The sequence below is a fragment of the Sebastes fasciatus genome, chromosome 16 (genome assembly GCF_043250625.1).
Source record: "Sebastes fasciatus isolate fSebFas1 chromosome 16, fSebFas1.pri, whole genome shotgun sequence".
Classification (NCBI taxonomy): Eukaryota; Metazoa; Chordata; class Actinopteri; order Perciformes; family Sebastidae; genus Sebastes; species Sebastes fasciatus.
In genome coordinates, this window is record NC_133810.1 from 19,404,094 (window position 1) to 19,425,968 (window position 21,875).

At 39.0% G+C, this 21,875-nt stretch overlaps 1 protein-coding gene across 7 annotated transcripts in view; it reads left to right on the forward strand.

The window, feature by feature from the left end:
- The window catches only part of nrg2a (neuregulin 2a), an 82,861-nt gene that overhangs the window by 52,818 nt on the left and 8,168 nt on the right, over positions 1-21,875 (forward strand). For 2 of the 7 annotated variants that reach the window (XM_074610700.1, XM_074610706.1), the window contains exons 4-11: positions 8,842-8,962; positions 9,929-10,016; positions 14,982-15,058; positions 15,445-15,503; positions 18,918-18,941; positions 20,490-20,592; positions 21,435-21,558; positions 21,708-21,835. In XM_074610700.1, coding sequence (XP_074466801.1) covers positions 8,842-8,962; positions 9,929-10,016; positions 14,982-15,058; positions 15,445-15,503; positions 18,918-18,941; positions 20,490-20,592; positions 21,435-21,558; positions 21,708-21,835 — 724 coding nt within the window. The remainder of the gene's footprint in view (positions 1-8,841; positions 8,963-9,928; positions 10,017-14,981; positions 15,059-15,444; positions 15,504-18,917; positions 18,942-20,489; positions 20,593-21,434; positions 21,559-21,707; positions 21,836-21,875) is intronic. The other 5 variants (XM_074610701.1, XM_074610702.1, XM_074610703.1 and 2 more) reach the window with 5 other exon arrangements.

Sequence of the window (21,875 nt, forward strand, 5' to 3'; positions counted from 1 at the left end):
ATATTATATTCCATTTCTGCTAATAGATCTCTCAAAATGCTACACAATGCTCCTTTAATGTTAGATAAGAATTTTAGTTTTTGGACCATCGTGTCCCTTAATCTTCATTGCTTCACAGCAGAAATGTAGTACTGGCAGAGACGGACCCGGTCTGCACACTGTTCTTGCTCACTGACATACTCCCAACAAGGCTACATAATTTATACTTTTTATCCCGATAACATTGCTTTTAAGAGTGAAAACACAAAGCCATAACAAAGTCCAGATGGAACCGATCCACCGCTCGTTGAATAACTGCCTTGGCTTTCTTCCTGCGCAGAATCAGATTCTGTCTCGTGTGTTGAGATGACTTTCTGTTCAATTGCAGTGCAGAAGTGAAAAAGATTAAGCCAAGCTGCGGTAAATTATCAACATTTGTCATAAATTAGGGGGACATGTGTATAACTCTGCACTGTAGACAGGCCAATTGAAAATGTATTTCATTACACAAGTCAGCGTTTGGGGCTGGGTTGTGAGGTGCAGCGCGGGGCAAGGATTCAGTGTGAGCGTTTTTTCTGTTTGCTGCCAATGCACGGGGTGCCTCAAGAGGAAAAAAACCAAAACTGTGCAATAGGGACCTCTCTTTTCATTTTTACGATTTTCCTAGAATCCTTTGGAGAGCGTGGAAAGACAGGCATGTTTATGAAGGTTTCCAGATGGTCCTGCCTGCACCCCCAGCTTTTCTTTTCAGTTCTTGGACCATGAAGGATTAATCAAAGTCAGTGGCAAGGGCTGATGGCTAAACACTGTGGCTCTCGCTAACCTTGAGGAAACCCCTCTCCAACTCCAGCTCAGATTGAGCCCCTGGGCTACGGGGCCGAAGAAAGTTGAAACCCGAGGTTAAAAAACCAAGCAAACTTAACTAAACCCTGGCCTCATAAGTGCAGATAAATGAACTCCGTTTAGCGGAGCAGCTGATCTCCTCCACGGGTTAAAGGAATTTGTCTTGAACATCCTGCCAGGAAAGCAGAGTCAACCTTGACGAATACACCTGAACTCTGGTCCCCTTTGTGAGGTGGGGGATTGTGCTGCGTGATATTTATGGATTCTCTGTTACATGTAAAGATTTTAATGGAGTTTGATGTCATTCTGGCCCTGACTCGAAACCTTTCGCAGTGATTGAATGCATTGGCACTGTAATGCAAGACGAAACATTCAGATCGCTATGATCAGGCTAAGGTCTCTCTTTTATCAACCATTTTTAGCCTCACTGTTACCGTCTCGCCTCTTGGGGATAGATGCAGATAAAAGTCCTGTCTCTGGAAAGAGGATGACAACCGATAAAAAAAAACACAAAAGGGGAATCAGAACAAAACTGTTCATTTCCAAATAAGACAAAGCTATTTTTGTTAATAGTGCTGCCCATTGTATTATCACTTGAAACACTATCTAGAGGAAACAATCCCTCAGATGACAGGACTAACTGGAGCAGGTGGAACAGAGGAGCGCTCAAATTACAGAATATGTGCCTTGATTGGTTTGCAAAAAACAAATTGTTTGAATTACACAGTGGCTTTCGGGAGGTTCGAAACCAATATATATTACTGGTGCATGACAGTGCAGTGTACTTTCTTTATTAGACACATGCAAGAATCACTGCCACTCTAACCCGGCTGAACAGCTGCTCTACATGGCAATGATTCACTACACATGTTATTACACCAACTGTCAATAGAAATTGCCATGCAGCAAGCAGCAGCCGCCTCACTATATGATTACAAATGACTCCACCACAGATTGACCATTCAGCTTCAACACTGTTCACATACAATAACTTGCTTTGAATAAAACAATATGAAGGCCCAGACACACCAACCCGACATCAAAGAACTAGCAGTGACAAAGGCCAACAGTTGCGTCGCCTCACGTCGCCTTTGTCTTAGCCAAAAAGTTGCACTCGAAACACATCGCAAAGACTACAGTCGACGGCCAACTACCACGTACGTCCTGCACCTGCGTGAGATGAAATAACTCTTCCTACCAGCTGGCGGCAGTAGTCTGTATTCGTCATTCAAAAAGGGAAAGACTCCGGAAGACTGCCGATATACAAGCCGTTGTTATATATATATATATATATATACATGAAATAAAGCAGCGTTTTCAGACCATTTTCACACCACACTCATTCACCACTTGGCTTCATTCCAGATGGCCATGTTGTTGTGAAAATTATCCGTGTATTGGAATGATCAGATCAGATAAAGATGAAAAATGAGAAGAGCGTTCTGTGTTTTTCCTCTTGATTTTACTCGTTGGCATGCTTTCCTCGCGTCCATTTCTCTTCACGTGCACTGATTCGTTTAAAAAGCTGAAACGCAAATCAGTGTGATTTCTCTCACCGACGGGCGCCACCTCCGATTCAAAATGCTGAATCGGCTGAAAAACTCAAACACGGGCAGACTAGAGCCGACGGTGCGGGACTCACTGCAAAAACTAGACCGACGGACGTTCACCGACGGCCCCAAACTGTCTGACGGCCGACCGTCGGCTTGGTGTGTCAGGGCCTTAACACAATATAACACAAAAGATACAGACCACAGTCAAACACAGATCGAGACCATAGACCTTATATAAGAAGTGGACGTCGTAACCATGACGTCACCCATCGGTTTGTGGACTACAGTTTTGAAGCCTCGACTTTGGCATTTTGGCCGTCGCCATCTCGGTTTTTGTCCGTCGCCATATTAGGGTTGTTTTTTTAAACCAGAAGTGACACGAGAGGGTGGAGCTAAGTACAACCGAACGCGGAATTAGACATTTTTGGGTAACCAAAAAGTTTATAATTAACTTTCATGAACTGAAAACTCACTGTGAAAGGGTTAAAGTTGTAAGACGAAAACACGGACAACTCCCAGACCCAACACAATGGTAGCGACCTGTCAATCACAAGGTAGCCACGCCCTAAGGCATACCCTTAGAGAGACCCTTTATGGTCTATTTGACTCTAAATGGGACCATAATTTACTCAATGAACATCATGCTGTATTGAAGAAGACTTGAAACTAGCGATTGAGACCATAAGCTCATGTTTACAATGTTTACTGAGGTAATAAATCAAGTGAGAAGTTGAGTCATTTTCTCATTGACATCTATACAAACGGACCAGAGGAGTCGCCCCCTGCTGGCTATTAGAAATAATGCAAGTTTAAGGCACTGTCCAGTGGCTTCACTTTTCAGACCCAGAGGTAGCCCACTGGAAAAGACATACTGTATGACTCTTTCAGGAATCCCAGTCAGTGGTTATGTATGTAACCCCATGTTCTCTCAGAAACAACAAAATTATCCTACAGTTGTTAGTACAAACAACGCAATATGTTGAAAAAAAAAAGGCCAGCGATTGTCCTTGATGACAGCTGTTTCAGTGCCTAAGATTGTTGTAAAATCGCAGATATGTTGTATATAGTTAGAGACAGTTTCATTGATAGAGAAAATGTATTCCCACAAAATCTTGCCAAAAGTTCATTTGTAAGCTGTATTACAACCACACTAGTACAATAATTTAGATATAATTTTTCATCCACATCATACGCCCCTAAACGAGATGGTCTCCAGTTGTTTGTATTTGTATCTCTAACCATGTTAATACATTTGTTGGCCTTGTCATTAGTTTTAATCTGGAGTAAACATGTGGTGCAGCCTGAGTAAACACTATATTGGCTGAACCAGATCACCTCAGAAAACACTGTCCTTGTTTCCTCGCTGGGGTCTGTATGTACCTCTCCTTGTATGGGTTTCTAATAAGAGAGAACGCTACTACTAACTGGTATCTGTAATATTCTTCTAATGTTCTGTCTTGTCATGTTAAAGTGCCATCAGACTCAAGTCGAGGTGCCAGAGGAAGCTCTGTGGGTCACTGCAACTCAAGACTCAAGCCTTGTTATATCAAAATATCAAAGGGGGAAGAGAAAAGGAGAAATCATTTTGTGTTTTTCATTTGTTTTTCAGTTCGTAAATGGCCTTCCAATTTATTACACAATAATATTGTTTCTGAATAAGGATTTTGCAACAGAATGTAGTTAATTGTTAGGCCTATTGCAAAACATTACTAGCTGTAGGAACACATGATTAACATCATATATGCCATACTGTAGGAGGCACTTGGATTGTGCAAAAGCACTTTGGTTAAGTTTAGGGCAAGATTGGGGATTTGGTTAAAAGTTAATAAAATAAACACGTCACTTTAAAGTTTTTATTTTTATTTAACCCAGATCACAATAATTACCTAACCTTAACCAAGTGCTGTGAGTGCCTAAATGTAACCGTACTAAAGTTTAATCATGCTTTAGTTGCTACGAGCGGATATTGTAGGGAAAAAAACAATACGTTAATTAACCTTTCCTCATTATGTTAATAGAAAACATATTCCAGGCAACATTACATTTCAGCTGCTGTTGCAAATTAGAAGTATATAAACATCATTTCTAGGAGACGGGGACAATAATGACTAAAAAAGCATATTTATTTACTGATGGAAAGGCCATCAAACTATAGCCGTCTCTGCTTCATGGAAACATATTCATATGTTTTTATAATTTCCTGCTGATGCACTTAAGTTAATCTTGACCGCAGATACAGTGGCTATAGTTCCAGTATTTATGATGAAGACGTGGGCATTCAGCCTGACACTACTGCTGGCTGCAGTAACGGACTCTCAAAAAGAAAGTTCATGGCATCTCAGGGACTTCAACGTTTTACTGCTGCTCAGCAGGTTTTTACATACTATTGTTGAGTTTTACAAGTTTATTATAGAACCTGAAGACACGTGTGATTTATTAAATGCTCGGTGCATCGGTTTAGTTGCAGTTCCCTCGCTTTGGCCTCCAACTGAATCAAAATAGCCATACCTTAAACTTTAAACTTGACAGAATAATCTGAATTGTTGAATCTCTACTTGTTGATAGTTCCTGGTGCCTTCAAGCTTTCAGTGTCCAATATTCTTGAAAGTTTTTTTCTTATGTGGGCCAGAATCTTGCCACAAATATAAGGAATAGCATCAGTATTTGATATAGATATTGAATTGTGTTTACAGATTACAGCTGTATTGTGTCCATGCCCTGCATCCTGATTTTGTGGTCAATATACTTTATATTGAAGTATTTCTAAGCTTTGTTTTTTTGTGCAAGACGTACAGAAACTAAATCTTTTCCTCACTCCTCTGTTACAACAGCATGTCTGCTATGGGGGAGTAATTGGAGGACACAAAGGAAAGAAGGGAAGATGGCAGAGAAAAGAATAAGAAAATTGGGACACTTACTGTGCAGTGTCATAGATTGGATGTCAGTTGATGACTGCAGGCATATAAATGTTCTAGAATGGATTGTTTTTGTTTTTATTGGGTTACGTGCCACTGAAAGCAGCTAGTTGCAGCAGTTAGTTGAATGTTTCTAAGTTGTGGGGAAAAAGACTCTTTGGCATTCATCTAAGGTCGTACAAGGTTCTCCCCTGACTGTTGATATTTATCCTATCTTGATGTGCAGACCAACATGTCATCATCCAAATAAGGACTTAAGTCTTTCTTTACAGCGATTGAGAGTGATATGATTCATTTGTGAAATTAAGTTGAGAAAATATCACCAAAAATGCATTTTATTATTGAGCTCAATCAATGCCAACAATGTTTAAATCTTCCTCTGCACACAGAAAGTATGCTGATGGGTCAAAAATGTATATTTAGGGCTGTCAATTAATTCAATTAAAACAAAAATTATAATGGCATGATTGTCCATAGTTCATCCGTGATAATCGCACATATTTTATCTGTTCAAAATGTACCTTAAAGGGAGATTTGTCAAATATGTAATACTCTTATCAACATGGGAGTGGGCAAATATGCTTGCTTTATGCAAATGTATGTATATATTTATTATTGGAAATGAATTAACAACACAAAACAATGACACATATTGTCCAGAAACCCTGATTGGTACTGCATTTAACATAAAAAAATATGCTCAAATCATAACATGGCAAGCTCAAGCCCAAAAGGCAACAACAGCTGTCAGTGTGTCAGTGTGCTGACTTGACTATAACTTGCCCCAAACTGCATGTGATTATCATAAAGTAGACATGTCTGTAAAGGGGAGATTCGTGGGTACCCATAGAACCCATTTTCCTTCACATATCTTGAGGTGAGAGATCAAGGGACCCCTTTGAAAATGGCCTTGCTAGTGTGCTGACTTGACTATGACTTGCTCCAAACTGCATGTGATCATAATAAAGTGGGCATGTCTGTAAAGGGGAGACTCATCAACTTCATTCACATATGTTGAGGTCAGAGGTCAAGGGACCCCCTTGAAAATGGCCATGACAGTTTTTCCTCGCAAAAATTTAGCTTAAGTTTGGAGCGTTATTTATCCTGCTTCGCGACAATTTAGGGAATGACATGGTTGGTACTAATGGATTCATTAGGTTTTTCTAGTTTCATATGATACCAGTATCACCACTCTAGTCTTTAAACTGAGCCCACTACAACCTAAAAATCAGAAGTTGCTTTAATGTGTTAAAGAAATTAGTGGCATTAAAACAAATTTGTGTTAACTTTGACAGCCCTTATAATATTCAAATAAAATATTGTTATATCCCTTAATGGAAGTATTGTACTTTAATGTGGTTCCGGATCATTTTAATCCCAAATTCCATTCAAATCTGGCCAACAGAGTGCCATTGGTGGCCCTCTGAATATTTAATGAATCACAGAAATGTTAATATGGAGATCAATGCCCATGGAGCCGTCGTGTAAAAAGGAATCTGTGACCTTAAAATAGACAAAAGTAGGTCGTGGTCGATTAGAGTGTTAGGTCGTGTAGCAGTCCTCTGATGACAACAAAATATCATTATGAGATTCTGCAATGACATAATTTGGGGCAATAATCACCCAAACTAAAATGCATTCTCAAAAAGTACCAGATTTTAGTATTTAAAAAAGGGAGGTGGTTAAAAAAAAGTGAAGAGTACAGTGAAACAGATCTAGTGTGACCAGTAGCCAAATAAACTTGTCCAGGGTTCAAATATCAGCCTTGATCCTTTCTGTGTGAAGTTTACATGTTCTCCGCCTCCCTGTGTGGGTTCTCTCCGGGTCGTCTGTTTTCCACCCACAGTCCACCCACATGTAAGCCAGGTGGACTGGAGATTATGTGTGAGCATGATTGTCTGTGTGTTCGCCCGCCCCTGCAGAGGACTGATGATCTGTCCAGGACTTTTCCCCTCCCTTCCACCAGTGCATTCTGGGATGGGCCGCTGCCCTAGATAGAGACCCGCGCATGCCGTTTCGCCGCCTTTTGTCCTGCACGTTTTCTACAGTTGAAGATTGCAAAAGGCTTCTATTTTGAGCGTAGGAGGTTTTTTACAATGTTTTGAGGTTCCTTCCTCCCGACAGCTTTGTCTGATCTTTTTATACGAGGCGTTTTACACGCCTGCACTCGGAACGAGAGGTCAGGTGTGACGATGAGGTAGTCCTGATTAACTGGTAGACTTGGAAATGTTTTCGGAAAAATATTTTGAGGTGACAGTGGAAGAGTGCTGTGCTATGTTGGAAACATTAAATCATCTTTAGGGAACAGAACAATAACATGACAGCTTATGACATGACTTTACTTGTATCATAACAAATATTATACCTTTTTTTTAAACTCCAATAACGAAAGGTCAGTTATAAATCACAACTCAACATATCAGCACGTCTCATCAGGTTAAACCAGCTGTAGATTTATGACTTGGTTTGTTGTTTGGATGGATGTTCGTAATAAGAAACCTGTACGTCTGCCAGAGCATGAATACACGCCAACAGTAACACGGAAAGGAAGTAGACCTCCTATTTTGGTAATACAGGATATTTACTAAAAAATAACATTTCTGGTTTGAGTTATAATATTGTGTTTGGAATATGCAAAGTGCTGACTTATTCGTGTTCTTCACACTCGTATTGGCAAGTGAAGTGCACACAAATGTCATCTGTTTTGTTATGCTAACTAGCATGGGGATTAACCTCTGTTGTTTTAGCTAAACCAGAAGTGTGCTTCTGAACAAGGCAACCAACCAGAGGAGAGAGTCGAACCGATTTCTTCAACCGTGTAACAAATGGGAGTTGTGAAATCTATTTAGAGCCCAGCTGTGTAAAATCCTAGTGCAATTTCTTGTCACAACATTCTGCATGACACGAGTTTCAGGCTGCTGAAGCTGAAGTTGTTGTAAAGGTCCTCCAATCGTCTGTATTCCTACCAACAAACTGCCACATTCTGCTATGATGCTAATAGCGTCTGAAAGCAGGTACACAGTCACGTGTCGACAGCTGACACTCCCCCCTACTCAAGCCCGATCCTGCCGCCGCCGTGCACCTCTCTCAGCACTCCCCTTCCTTCCAGACGTCCCCGCTTTCGTCCAGATAAGCAGGCTTCATCCCAAACACATTATATCTATTCAGTCGGGGAGGATTAAGTGCAGATACATGACATTTAGGCCCATTCCAAGGACCTGAGTCAACGCGTAAACAACTCCTACGCCGTGTCAGGGAAATATTTATCTTTGCTCATAGAACTTCTTGAGATAGTGTCAACACTGCTTAGAGTCACAATTACATTTGTGGACGGGAAACTAAGAGTTCTCGTGGAAATACAAGTGTATCGTATGAGTAAAGCTTAGAATACTTGTAGAGATGCAAGACTATCATACTGATAAAAATAACAACCTTATTCTTCTAAAATGAAAATCCTAAGTGTGATCATGTATCATCCTCCTTGTTTTATTTCTAAATCATCATCAAGAGAGTAAAATTGATACAAAAACTCTCTCTTTGTTTTTTCTCAGTGACCACAACGACATCTCCAGGCTCAGGCCACGCCAGAAAATGCAACGACACAGAGAAGGCCTACTGTGTAAATGGCGGCGACTGTTACTTCATACATGGTATAAATCAGCTCTCCTGCAAGTGAGTTATCTCCTTTTGTTTTCGGATTCACCTCAGAAATTGAATACTCGTTGTCAACCTTCTTCCTTTGTCTTAAACCTGCAGTAGGCAGAATGTTTTTGGCATCATTGGGCAAAAATTCCATAATATCTTTCAGCATATTGTAATTCAAGTGTTCTGAGAGAAAATTAGACTTCTGCACCTCCTCATCTGTTTTCAGGCTTTAAAAAATCTAGCCCGTGTCGGGAGACTTTGGCCAATCACAGGTCATTTCAGAGATTGGCTGTTAATTCAACAGAGGCAGCTGTAAATCACTCGCAAACTCCACTCAAACGGTCAAACTAGGCAGCACTGATCAAATCTGATTTAATATTCTGTTACAGTAATGCCTATTTCTCACCTCAAATGTTTTCAGAAACATCTTGTAGTGTACTATTTAGCTGTAAAATGAGAAAGTTTGCTCTGGCTGGTGGGAGGTACTTAGTATTTCCTCAACTTATCTCAACATGGCTGCCGGGACACACACTTTCTCATTTTACAGCTAAACAGTACACTACAAGATGTTTCTGAAAACATTTTATGCAAGAAATAGGTATTACAGTAACAGAATATTGATTCATATTTGATCAGCACTGCCTAGTTTGACTGTTTGATCAGAGTTCGCGAGTGATTGACGGCTGCTCAGAGACAGCAGACTCCAGCTCGGCTCTGATTGGTTTTCCTCCGGTCTGTGAAATCTTGCAGTTGCCATTAGGAGCACCGGAGCACACCAGATTACCTGTCTCATGCACTACTGTCCGAATATAGTGACCGTTTTTATAAAAATAACTTTTTTTAAAACAAATTTGCACCATTTCTACCCACTGCAGCTTTAATGAAAACTCCTTTCATGATGTTTTTACTCTATGTGATATTCCTAACTACAATTTTTCATCCTGCTGTTTATTTTCCTGATAGCACTTGATTTCCGTTCTTCTTTCTTTGCAGCAGCAGCAGCAGCAGCAACACATCACAGGAAAATGCTGCCAGTCTGCCTAACTACCCACCTGTTGTGTATTTTAACACTAATACTGGGGTGAGGCGGTGGTGCGCTCATCCTTTTAAGTCATGTTTAGTGTACAGGAGGGCTGCCCATTAAAAGCCTTTTCAAAAAGTCATGAGTCACTGGTTTAGTAGTGAGCAAATATTTATGCCTGTTAGAGGCCCCCAGTGAGGTAAATAGAGTCATTGCTTACATTTGAGGTCCTTGGCAGAGGGGGATCAAGACCCGCGTGTAAAGTGCGCTGGAGGAACCAGCTTTTCAGGAAAAAACAGGTTGACATTATCCCAGAAACAACCTTTTTTTTTTACATTTTAGTTTTGTATTAGACTCGAGGTCAAGAGACGTTATTTGGCACAGTGTTCAGGCGGAGTTATCATTTAAAATAAACTGTTTTCTTTCTTATTTTTCAAATCACTGACAGATTTTTATGTGTAGAGATACATTGATTAGATTATCTATTAGAGCTGCTACCAACTATTATTTTCATTGTCGATTAATCTGTTGATTATTTCCTTGACGAATCGATTAGTTGTTTGGTCTATAAAATGTCAGAAAATGGTGAAAAATGGCGATCAGTGTTTCCGAAAGCTCAAGATGACGTACTCAAATGTCTTGTTTTGTCCACAACTCAAAGATATTCGGTTAACTGCATAGAGGAGTAAAGAAACCAGAAAATATTCACATTTAAGAAGCTGGAATCAGAATCATTGGAAGCTGGAATCATTTTTACTGTTTTTTCTTAAAAGGTTACTCAAACCGATTAATCGATTATCAAAATAGTTGCTGATTAATTTAATAGGAAATGTAAATATTGGCTGCTTTCCTTAATCTTCTATCATATTAGACTGAAGATATTTGGGTTTTGAACTAAAGATTGAACAAAACAAGCAATTTGAATACGTCAACTTTTGCTTTTGGAAATGTGACGGCCATTTTTAGATATTTTGTGACATTTTACGGATCAAAAGATATAAATGAATCAAGGAAATAATTGCTAATAATTCATCAATAATTACCCAACTCAACTTTATTTATATAGCACCTTTCAAACAATAACGCAGCCCAAAATGCAGAGCAAGATTAAAACAGCACAGACAAAATAATAATAATAATAATAATAATAATAATAATAATAATAATAATAGTAATAATAATAATAATAATAATAATAATAATAATAACAATAATTACAATGATAACAATAATAAAATAGACAACAAAAAATTTAATTTTGAAAGACTAAAAATTACAACAAAAAGCAATGACATTTTTAAATAAATAAAGGTCATTAGAATAAATAGGGATAATAATAATCACCTTAATGAAAATAATGTCAGATGCAACCTTAATCAAGCAGTAAAACCTAATAGTATACTTATAACACAAAATATGCACATTATTTCTCATCATGGTTGCCAAATATTATGTTGCATGTTCTGTTCGACCATATGTCATTGTAGCATAAGTCCTCCGGCTGGTTTGATATACTGTAGAGCTGGAACATTGGCGAGGCTCCTGCGCCCAGTTGGCCCGAGGAAGAATGCTCGACAAGCAACGAGGACATGGCTGCAACAGCCGTTCACTACGCTGTGTACAAATTGGAGGCAGCAATAACTCAATTGCTGCAGCTAATTCACTCACGGCCGGGGCACGGGCCCAGAAAAGTTGGATAATGCAGTGAAGGCCTGCAGGGATTTGTTGCCCCACAGCCATCTCATTCAATATAGGCCAGGCTTCAGTGGGTATTACTCACCGGCTAAACAAGTCCTGCAGACAGCTAGCCCTACTTTAATGCCATGCTCCCTCACTTTGAGCTTTACGTTTTGTTTGGGGGAGACGTAAGGTTAATAAATGACACAAAGGAAGTACCTCACTAAAGTAAACATATTTTTTCTGATGATTTCCTTCACATAAATTAATTGTAAAAAAAGGAATTTGGCCTCTTATGAACATATCAATCATTTTCACAAAAAGCATCAACATAATGATGTCTTTTAGTCTTTTAATATTTAGTTAGATGTTTTTTTTAATCTATTTTATCATTTTATTTATTTATTTCATTATTTATTTGACAGAGACAATACATGTAGGCATTGTTACACTTAATTAAAATGCAACCAATGAAATGTATATAGGACTTCTACCCATAGCTAATTTGCAGACTTTGTCCCTGGTTAGGCTTTTAAGAAAAAATAAAAATACATAATACAACATCATACATATACAGTATATCTAACATATAATCTACATGTGTCTATATGGTGTGACAGTAGTATGGGGAGTCATTATTAATTTCAAAGTTTAATAAGTTTAGTTTTCAATAATTCTTTTTTTTCTCAATCAATCGATTGGTCATTTTAGTCTATAAAATGGTAGAAAAGAGTGAAAAATGCTTATTTTTATTTCCTTAAGCCGTGGGTGATGTTTTCAAATTGTTTTGTCCGACCAACAGTCCAAAACCAGAAGATATTCACAATAAAACTGAGAAAAGCAGTATATTTCACACCGCAGAAGCTGGAATCAGAGAATTGTTATAGGGATTATCAAAATAGTCGCAGACCAAATTTCTTGGTTTCAGCTCTGTAAAGATGTAAAATGTAAAAGTACATTCTTCATTGAAAGGAAATTATTTCTTCAGAACAAAAGCAGAATTATCAGCAAAGTGCACTAGGAACTTTTAGCAAATCACCTCTCTGGGTTGTGTAATTCTGCTGTATATACAGTATGTAGAATATACGTATAAGTATAGGTCCTGCTTCACGTCTCCTAACACATGGTAAAACCTTCTTTTTCCTTCCTCCTAAAGGTTTATTTTTGATCAAAGAATAACAAATAATGACAGTGATTTATTTTTTAGACTGCAGATAAAAGAGTGGTAATAGAGTTTGCAGCTGCACCTGGACTGAACATTTGCACGCTCATCTGATTTTTAAATGACGCGGTGACAGTTTATTTCTTTCATCTTTCAGCCAAGTCTCCTCGGTCTAGGTGGTGCTCTCCCCCAGTTAAACACCATCACTCAGGATGAGTAATTTAATGCTGAATGTTATGGTGCTCCTGGGAGGCGTTGTGTGAAACCAGTAAATCACGAGCAATGACCTTTGTTGGACTGGTGGTCTAGTTGTGACTGCGAGTGGAATGTCGGTGCCCCTGAAAGACCAGGCTGCTCATCCTAATGGGGTTATAATGAGGAAATATGGTTTGGCTCAACACTGTTGATGGTGATGATACAGTAGTCTTTGATTTATGTCTCAAACCAGATGTAAAGAGAGTTGTCCAGTCGTGTTTCCCATTGAGAAAACAATCAAATGATTCTTTTAGAACTGGAAATTCAGGATCTTATTTCCTCTTGATTCGGCCATTCCACCTCCCTGTCCTGCGGTATTGGTCATAAATCTGTCTCATTTGGAGGTTATGAACACATACCAGCCTCTCAACAGGCACCAAGAGAAGGAGGATTGATTTATCGATCACCTACAAAGCAGTGCATGGTTCATTCCCACATACATTCCTATTTTTTGTCCATGAATGTCGTTTTTCTCATCCCCAAAATACAGACTGAGGTCAATAAGAGCCCCTGAAGCTAGAGCTGCACAATTGATCTAAATTTTTGATCAATCGAAATCATGATATGGCCTACTGCAATTTTCAAATCCCAGGACGTGCAATATTTGTTAAAGGTGAAATGTGTGTCAAATACCATTTTAAATGAAATATTGTGGTGCTGCAGAGATGTCCTGGCCGACACATCATATTCTACAGATGTAAGATAACATCTTTGTTTGGCACAGATCCCCGCAAAAATCACACCTTAATCATTTTTAATATGTTTTTCAAGGAAAATAAGAATAATGATGTAAAAATGATCATTCCCTCTAATATTGCAATTGCAATATCAGTCAAAATAATCACAATTACATATTTTTTCCAAAATGTTCAGCCCTACCTGAAGCCTATAAATTTGTTTTTATATCATCATTTGGAACCTGTTTTTGTTAACATGCATTTTCTTTAGTTTTTTTTATTATTAAATATCATTTTATTTTTTTTATTTTTTTTATTGTTATATTTTGTAGTATACTGTGGGTCACTTTTAGTACTTTTAGTCTTTTGTTTCTTTTCTTTTTTTAAATATCTGGACAGTGAAACAGTTTATTGATTGTTATGTGTCTTACTTATATTCATTAAATTGATAATCTAAGAAAAGTATTATTATTATTATTATTATTATTATTATTAATAGTAGTAATTTTTAAATGATCTATTATTTTTTCCTTTTTCAATATTTTATTCATAAAGCCTATATATTAGTTTTTGTATCATCATTTGAAACCTGTTTTTGTAAACATGCCTTTTATTAGCTTTTATTATTATTATATCTTTTTAATTTTATATTTATATTATTATTATAATTTGTAGTACACTGTGGGTAATTTTTTGTAGCAGTTTTTTGTTTCTTTTTTTATATCTGGACGGTGAAACATTTTATTGGTTGTAAGTGTCATACCTTATATTCATAAAATTGCTGTCTAAGAAAAGTATTGTTATTGATATTAATAATAGTAGGAGTAATTCATTTTTCATTTATTCATTTTTTCCCCCTTTTTTAAATATTTTATTCATAATTCTTCCAGAAAGAAAAGAGACAAAACATTGAAGTGGTTAACAAACAGCAACATTACACGCCTCCTCCCACCCCTCCCAACACATGTAAGCGAGAAAAAGAAAAAGGGAGAAAAAAGGCATCAAAACAATTTGTGTGCTCTTCGTCATATTTTCCATTTATTTTGAATGGGATTATGATCAAGAGTCTACAGTCATCATTATGTTGGGTCATCTTTGGAAGTTTCCCGTGTTTTCACTGTTGTTTTTTTGTGTCCATATGGCTTCACTGTGACCTTTCACAATATGTTTGAAAGGATTTAAACCCATAATATTTACAGTGCACCTCACTTCCTGTGTTTTTCCTTCTCATAACACTTGTCTGCTCCTTCCCAGATGTCCGGATGGATACTTCGGCCCACGATGCTTAAAGACCGAGCCGCTGCGATTGTACATGCCCAATCCTTTCAAAAGTATGTCCACTTGATATGAGCAGCTGAGAACAGGGACACAGTTGTCACTGGATTGCCTCTGTGGACTCCTGCTGCCCCCCCTCCAGTTCTCTTCCTCTTTCTTTCTTCTCCTCTTTCTCAGGTCAACACGTAATGAGCTGTGCACTATACCCTGCACACGGTGGTGTCATCCATGGGAACACTCTGCTTTCTGCTGTCTATAGTTGTGCTGTTGTTCTAACTCTCTCTCTCTCTCTCTCCCTCCCTCCCTATCTCCCTCCTCACTTTCTCTTACGCATACTCTCCTTTTCACTCCACCCTCTCTCTTTTTCTTTTCTCTTTTCTGTTCCTCACTCACCCACCACCCTTCTCCTCCCTCTCTCTCTTTGTGGCTTTCTTTCCATCAGGTGTCCAAATGACTTTACTGGTGATCGCTGTCAAACCTACGTTATGGCCAGTTTCTACCGTATGTCAATTTCCTCTTCTGTCACTCTGTCCTCGTGTCACGCGTGCATGCCGGGTGTAGAGAGAGACTGCATTAATTATTACCTAATACTGTAGTTGTGTCTGTGCCTCCTGCAATGACTCATTCACAAGTTGGCATCGTTTAGCAGAATCTGTTGTTGTGTTTGGTCTGCATGTGTGCCCTTTAACTCGCAGCGTGTCAGATGGCAACAAGTAGGCGGCTGAATTTAGACGCACAAAGTCAGCTGCATGTAACGACACAGTCTAATGGCAAAACGATTACTAAACACCCAACCTTAATCTCACTTACTAATGATCATGCAATCAGCTGCATGTTTGATCCTATTAGAGCTGATAGAGAGACAGGCCTGAACAATTAGCACTAACTAATGACAAATGATTGAATCTGCAGGTGGTGTATTGGCTTAACTGATAGAGAAATATTTGTTGAGGGCCAACAAGATACGTCATGTTCATCATAAATATACTAGCGGGAAATTGTGCATCTATAAGTATGTAGGTACGTGAGCCAACATGACAGAATTGTTGACTAATTTGATTTGATCTCAAACATCTATGTCATCGTCTTGTTAGTGTTCACACTCCGTGGATCACAGTTTCTTTAAGTAGGCTATACATGCACATACAGGCATACAGACATTTTTTTTTTCACTTTCAAACCAACCGCATAACAGCCAGACTTTAATAAACATCAAACGCCGCTGAGACCATACCTGAACATTCAGCAAATTGTTGCTAACATCGCCTCAGAAGCAAAGCCACAAAATGGAGCTCTCGCAGCAGATGTCCTCAGCGCAGAGTTCACGTGCCGTGCCGCGCTGCAGTGCCGTGTCAAACAGCTTTGCCTGGGGTGAGGGACGCCATTCCTGCACCCCCTCCACACGGCAACATCAGAAAACACATCCATCAGCTTCGAAATTATACCACGATTAGATAAAGCTTTCTGGAGAGCTGTGGCTTGATAGGTCTTGCCCTTAAGGTTTTTCAGATTTGATCCTCTATTACCTGTTGGCTGATTACTTGTAAAGTATCTCAAGTGATATTGGAAGGAGTGACCTGACATGGAGGAAACATAAACAACTGCAGCTCGGACTGCAGAAAACGCGGTTAAAGATAGTGTATGGTAATAATATAGAAAATACAAAGCTTATAATTCATATCAGATAATGGCATCTCAGAATCTCCTGGTATCAATCTTCCTGCATATTTGTCAGTGTCATGTCTTTGCAGGCCCATGTGGTTGCAATTCAACGCAACAGTACGGTTAAAAAACTAACTGCATCTGCTTTGTGGAGCTGCCTGATGTCGCCTACAGAGTCTCATCCGACTTGTAGAGCTTACACACACTGTTTGTTGTATGTTGGCTCCGAGTACAATGCGAAAACCCCCCTTCTTAACTACGAGTAATTTCATCTCACATTAAGTCGTAATGCACTGTGCTGAAATTGCTCGTTTTTTTGGCAGAGCAGACGGCGGTTGTGTGGGAGCTCTCTTTCCTCCGCTGTTTTCTGCATTCTGTCTTAACTTCGGTGCAGCTGTGCGACAGCATTTAGTTCCAGCTCTCGTCCAGACACACAAACACAAACCAGGCTTTGATTAGTTGCTTTACATGTGTGCATGTTCAAATCAATGACCTGAGTGAAAACAATCAGATGTTCTCCGTCCACGATGAAACTATCATCCATCAAGAACCTGCATGTACTTTGTAATTTTACATTTTAGGCATCACCTCCAAACTCTGTTATTTCAAATAGAAAAGATTAAACGTCCACTCAGTCCAAGTGTGTGACGTTATATCATCTTATTGTTCCAAAAATTCAGGTTTATAAAAGCCACATTCAGTGATGACAGATGTGCTTTGTTTTTTGGAAAAGCTACATAGCAATCATTAATGGCCTCTCACATATTTCACATTTTCTACTCCCAATTAAGGAGAATAAATCTCATTTTCTCATGCACATGTGCGCGCGCACACACACACACACACACACACACACACACACACTCCATCCCATACTTAAAGACTCGCCTCCTGGTGGGGCGCCTCCCATCCCCAGGAGATACCCAAAAAGAAGGAGGATGGCTTCTGCTCCTCCGCCATAAGGGCTTGGCTTCACAAGAGCATGTTGTCATAAGAACAGCTGAGACTTGCTTCAACCCAAGCAAAGCAAGCGAGCTGCCAGAGATATGGACTCAGCTGGTTGGTGCAGCCTCCCCATGGCCTCGCTCTGCCATATAATATAAAGTCCGACCATAATTCTTCTCATTCAGGGTGATTAGTCCGATGCACTCCTTTTTTTAACTTGCCTGTTCATGTGATGGGTGTGTTGCGTTTTTTTAGAGAGCAGAAAAACTGAAAGCACAGGTAATCTCAGTGGATGACGCATGTTTTCCCTTTAAAGCAATTATGAGAGTAATATGTCCTATTCCCGTTAGGAGATTTTGTTTGGTTATGGGATGAAACTCTCTGCAAACCTGAAACCTCAAAAATCACTTGCAAAATGTAAAAGTAAGGGGAAACATCGGACTGTGTTGAGACATACAGCAGAAAGAAACTGCACACGAGAGGAACACCCAGAGCCGAACTCAAGAAATGGTGTAGTTGGTAGGGATGCACCGATCCAACTTTTTCAGTCGCGATATTTGGGCTTTGGGTATCGGCCGATACCGAGTACCAATCCAATACCATTTAATTAATAAGCTGTATGCCTCACTGTGTGGAAGTGACTGAGATCATTCTTTAATGTGTAAGGCAATATCAGGCTTGACTTAAACATTGCTTTCCTAACTTTATAAAACAAAATGTAACAAATAAATACATAGATATAAATTTAGTGAATTGTTATTTATTATTAAAATACTAAATCGTACACCAGAAACTTGGCAAAACAATCCTCAAAATTAACAGGAATTACATTCAGGTTCAAACCTTTTTAATGCAGCAACAAATTTGTCAAAACTTAAACATGAAAAATGAACAGGTAAAATTCCAGTCTATAATATATATAGTATATACACATAGAATTTAATTGAATAGATCGGCCCCATTGTCACCGATATCCGATCCAGTTATCTGAGTCAGTATCGGCCCGATATCCAATCCGGTATCGGTACATCCCTAGTAGTTTGATTAGAATATTAGACTTAAAAATAAAAAAAAATGAAATTGTAGTTGTTTAGTTTTTGTAGTGTGGTTTGAAGTGTGTGTTGCATGCTGTGTGTTCTCGTCTTTAACCGCGTCATGCTGACAATTACTGACAAAGTGTTTGCTGTCTCAGTAATGCCTATTTTGTGTTTGCTCCACTATCTGTTAGAAGGTGCCACTCTCTTAACCTGGTCTCTTGTTTCTTTTTTTTGTGTTTTCCTTCCAACTGTCAACCCTCTGCAATGGCAGAGCATCTTGGGATTGAATTTATGGGTATGGAACAATCCGTTTTGACTCTCAGTCCTAGCATAGCTACTAAATAGACATCCTCCGTTTTGACTTGCTCCCGTTCCGTCTGTGGTTTGAACTGTTAATCATAACGTCCCCCCGATTAACAAATCAGTCTCTCAGCTGATCCTACCATAACTCATTGTAACGACAAACCCTCAGCCGATTCTCCATCAATCATCATTAACATGGATGTCATCACCTGCACCTCTCATACATGTGCAATGGAAAATAGAACTGTATTAACTTTGAGAGTTTCCGTCTCACTCACAGTAGCATACTTTCCCTTTTTGGACTCATTCCGTCCGTAACAAGCATGATGTATCATGTTTGTAGCTACCAGATGTCTTTCCTCAATCTTCAACTCTACATCTATCCAATCCTTTTAACCTCTACTGTCCGTCTTTTCCCTTGATATGCCACCTCTTTCCTTTTATTTATGTGTTCTCTTGTTTCTTGCATCACCCCGTCGCTAGCATAGCTGAAATGTAACTTTGAAGTATGAAATATAATACCTGTGTTACTGGTTTGAATTCAACGAGTAGATGCTGTGATGTGAGCATGCAATGCTATATTTAGAAGCTACAGTCATGTTTTTTTTCTTCTATCTGCCGCTATTTCCATCCTCCTTCATTGTTATAGCTCTTGTTTTCTGCTACCTTTTCCAGAAAAGTGCTACAGTGGTTGAAGAGTGTAGAATGAATCTTTTCGCAGAATGTGTTAATTATACAAGTACATTTGGACCATAAGGACATTGTGTTGTTATACCAGCATGTGAATATGATTTATTTACGGTGTCAGAAACTCGACACAAACTGGTACGCCAATGTAAAATGGCTGCTTCAGATGGGTCACAAATTCTATTCATTTTTGTTACATTATTTATCAGGGACCACACTACCTCTTTGCTCGTTTTCTCCAGGGACGCAAAGAGTCTACCTCAACCTCACACAAGCTCTTCTCTGGAAAAGCAAAAAGCATCCAGTTTCATATTTAATGATATTTCATTTCAAAATCCCCTTGTTTCATAAATTACTGTAACATAAGATCTCATAATTGTGTTTACTGAATGCCTGAGCAGATGAAGACTTCACGTCAAACAATGCACGTTTCCAAATCACATGTGCTATACTGCACAGGTTCTACTGGTTCAGAACCATTATAGTATCATATATAATTGGAAAAGACTTAGATTTTTAGAGAATACAGTTGCTTAATAGATCAGTCTAACTCTTGCTGAGCCCCTGCTCCCACCCACGCCGCCTCACTGCAGCGCAGGCGGCAACAGCATCTGTTGTATTTGTGATTACGTGTGAGGAGGAAAGGTTTGACTGTGAAGTGAGTTGTCAGGGAAGATGAAGCTTCATACTGCTCAGGATTTAGTCAAAAAGAAAGAAATGTAGATCTACAGTGAAAAAAAAGTGGGAAGCCGCACCTTCAAGACACTAATTTTTTTTTTCCTGTTATTTCTCTCACTGTGTGCATGTGGTGTGTGTGGGTGCGTCTGTGTATCTGTGGGTGTGATGTTGACAGAGGCAGAGGAACTCTACCAGAAAAGAGTCCTGACAATCACGGGTATTTGTGTGGCTCTGTTGGTGGTGGGCATCGTGTGTGTGGTTGCCTACTGTAAAACCAAGTAAGTCCCGCTGATGAATGGATCAGCTCATGTCGCCTTTCCTCTCACATTTCTATCACCATGTGCATTTTATCAAGAAATAGCTGTACACTCAAGCTGCTGTAATATGCAGCATAGGTGGGAATAGATTACTGTGTATACTGTTTTAAAATGTAGTCTTTTTATATTGTTTACATGTAAAAGAGTTGTTACATCAATTAAAAAAAACATAATAGGGCTGTTATAGTTAACGCACATTCATTTTAACGCCACTCATTTCTTTAGCACATTAACGCAACTTGTGATTATTAGGTTGTAGCGGGCTCAGTTTTAAAGCTAGAGTGAAGATACTAAATTTTGGCAAAGAAAAATGGGCATGGCCATTTTTAAAGGGGTCCCTTGACCTCTGACCTCAAGATATGTGAATGAAAATGGGTTCTATGGGTACAAGTCTCCCCTTTACAGACATGATAATCAAATGCAGTTTGGGGAAAGTCATAGTCAAGTCAGCACACTGACACACTGACAGCTGTTGTTGCCTGTTGGGCTTGAGTTTACCATGTTATGATTTGAGCATATTTTTTATGTGAGGGTTTCTGGACAATATTTGTCACTGTTTTGTGTTGTTAAATGATTTCCAATAATAAATATATACATACATTTGCATAAAGCAGCATATTTGCCCACTCCCATGTTGATAAGAGTATTAAATACTTGACAAATCTCCCTTTAAGGTACATTTTGAACAGAAAAAAAATGTGATTCATTTGTGATTAAATATTTTAATCAATTGTCAGCCCTAGTTATATCATTACTTAATGCATCTTGAGAAAGAGTGATAATGACTGAGATCTACTCAACAGGAAACAAAGAAAGAAGATGCACAATCATCTGCGACAGAACATGTGTCCAGAACATCCCAATCGTAACCTTGCTAACGGACCCAATCACCCAGGACCAGGCCCGGAGGAAATCCCTATGGTCGATGTGAGTTTCTGAAAGGATTCCTATCGTTATTAAAGTACACGCACACAGATGTACACCAAATGGTTTTATGCTCAGTTATATAATCAAAGCTTGTCTTTTTTTTCCACATTTTTTCCCCATCTGCCAAATCCATTTTCCCACTAACACAGTACATATCAAAGAATGTCCCTGCGACTGAACGAGTCATACGGCCTGCAACGGAGGGATCGTTCCCTGCCAGCCATGCCTCTTCCAGATCTCACAACTCTTCCACGCGAGCCCATTCATCAACTCACAGGTAAGCATGCACCGTACAGGCCTTGTGTTTTATATAAATA